Genomic DNA, 1,580 nt, shown 5'->3' with positions numbered 1-1,580 from the left:
TTAAATGTGTTTTCTTTTCTCTTTTAGGAGCTTTTCCTCCACTACAGGGTCAAGCAAAAGCTATTTCTCGGGAGATGACCCTCAGCAACCTGTGGCTGGTCGGCATCCAATCACTTGCGTTTTTGTCAGGCGGTATGTGGTACTGCATCCTTCAGTATTTTTATCATTGCCTATTTTAAAAGTGGAAAGGGACCTGAGGACACAATGGGAATCCAGGCTCTTGCAAATGAGTATCATGTTGTCTGTGCAAATGTGAATATTCAAGAGTAAAGGAAAATACTGGACAGACTCTTTACCTCTCTTTGGGGGAATTTTAAACTCCGCTAAAAGTGAAGATCAGTAACATAGTGACCTGATGGTGTATTATTTTAAGAATTGTCTGTATTTTTAAAAATGTATACTCTCACCCACACTTAAGCAAATTCAGCATTTGGACAAAAGGTGCAATCGTACAACCACTGTAGAAGAATGTCTGTGACAAGAAAGCCCTGTCACTTCATTTCTTGGCACTGTAGTTAGAGCTCAGAAAATTCAGCAACTTGTCTCTTCAGTAGTCTGTACAGCGTCGGTGTGGTAGAGATTCCTCATTTGCACAAACTCCTACTTGATTGCAACTCATTGTGCTGGAGTCAAAGATACTTGACAGAGCTGGTGGCAGCATCGTTGCAGCTACGCAGTCAGTCAGCAGTTGTTGTATCAGACACATTGATCTAAAACCAAGACCCAAATGAGATCCAGCGTCGGGTGTGTTTTGTGAGGAATCGGTCCTCAAAAAAGCATTGCAGCATCATCGTGTGATTAAGAGCTGTCCACATTTGATGAATCAGCCCATCCCTGCTGTGGTCTTACCATCAGCTCTCCAAATTCTCTGTGCTCCCATTATCTCTTATGATGAGGAGACTCGGAAAATATCAAGTCACTTGGTTTCTTTTCCCTTGGTGTTCAGAATGCCTCTCAAGGATCATTATCGCTTTTCAAAATGCACTTTTAGAGGTGAAAATACAGTGAAGGAAACATGTAAAACTTAGGGACTGGGGAAAGCTTTATCTGTCACACATTGGAAGCCAGAGCAAATCTAGCTGTTTCTGAAGGTCTGCTGGTGCTGCTGGTGATTTTTAGCCACCTTTGTATTTTGTATACTGCAGTCCAACCAAGGTGACCTTTGAGTGGTTTACAGAGGCCTTTTTCTCCCCCGCTAGTTGCAACAGTGCTAAATATACTTGTGGGAGAGTTTAAATAATTCAATGCCAACCATCTTAGTGTTTTGCTAAGGAATAATAGAAGAAAAACTAGTTTCTTGAAATAAAATAGGTATAATTGCTGTCATGAATCTATAGGAAGTTACTACTGAAAAAAAAAGAAGAAGAAAAAAAAGGTGTGGTAAATACTCTGAATAACTACATGGAGGGCAGAATGAATTAGCTTATCACTGTGCTAAAATTGTACTGGAAGAAGGCAGAGTGCATTTAAAGGCAAACTGGGACAGAAGACACTCCCAGATGTGCAAAAGGATACTTCTGAGAGGATGTCAATGATGTACAGTCTGACTTCTGGCAGGTCTAGTTGGCATTGTGTTTATG

General features: G+C 40.8%; 1 protein-coding gene across 1 annotated transcript in view; it reads left to right on the top strand.

The window, feature by feature from the left end:
- Positions 1–1,299, top strand: part of LPGAT1 (lysophosphatidylglycerol acyltransferase 1) — a 60,080-nt gene extending 58,781 nt beyond the window's left edge. Inside the window, exon 7 of the mRNA XM_009994716.1 lies at positions 28–1,299. Coding sequence (XP_009993018.1) covers positions 28–179 — 152 coding nt within the window. The 3' untranslated portion in view covers positions 180–1,299. The remainder of the gene's footprint in view (positions 1–27) is intronic.
- Positions 1,300–1,580: the final 281 nt, after the last annotated feature.

This window comes from Chaetura pelagica, unplaced genomic scaffold (genome assembly GCF_000747805.2).
Source record: "Chaetura pelagica isolate M959 unplaced genomic scaffold, ChaPel_1.0 scaffold2, whole genome shotgun sequence".
NCBI lineage: Eukaryota > Metazoa > Chordata > Aves > Apodiformes > Apodidae > Chaetura > Chaetura pelagica.
Note: the sequence above shows the minus strand (reverse complement) of the source record. Positions and strands in the feature narration are given on the sequence as shown.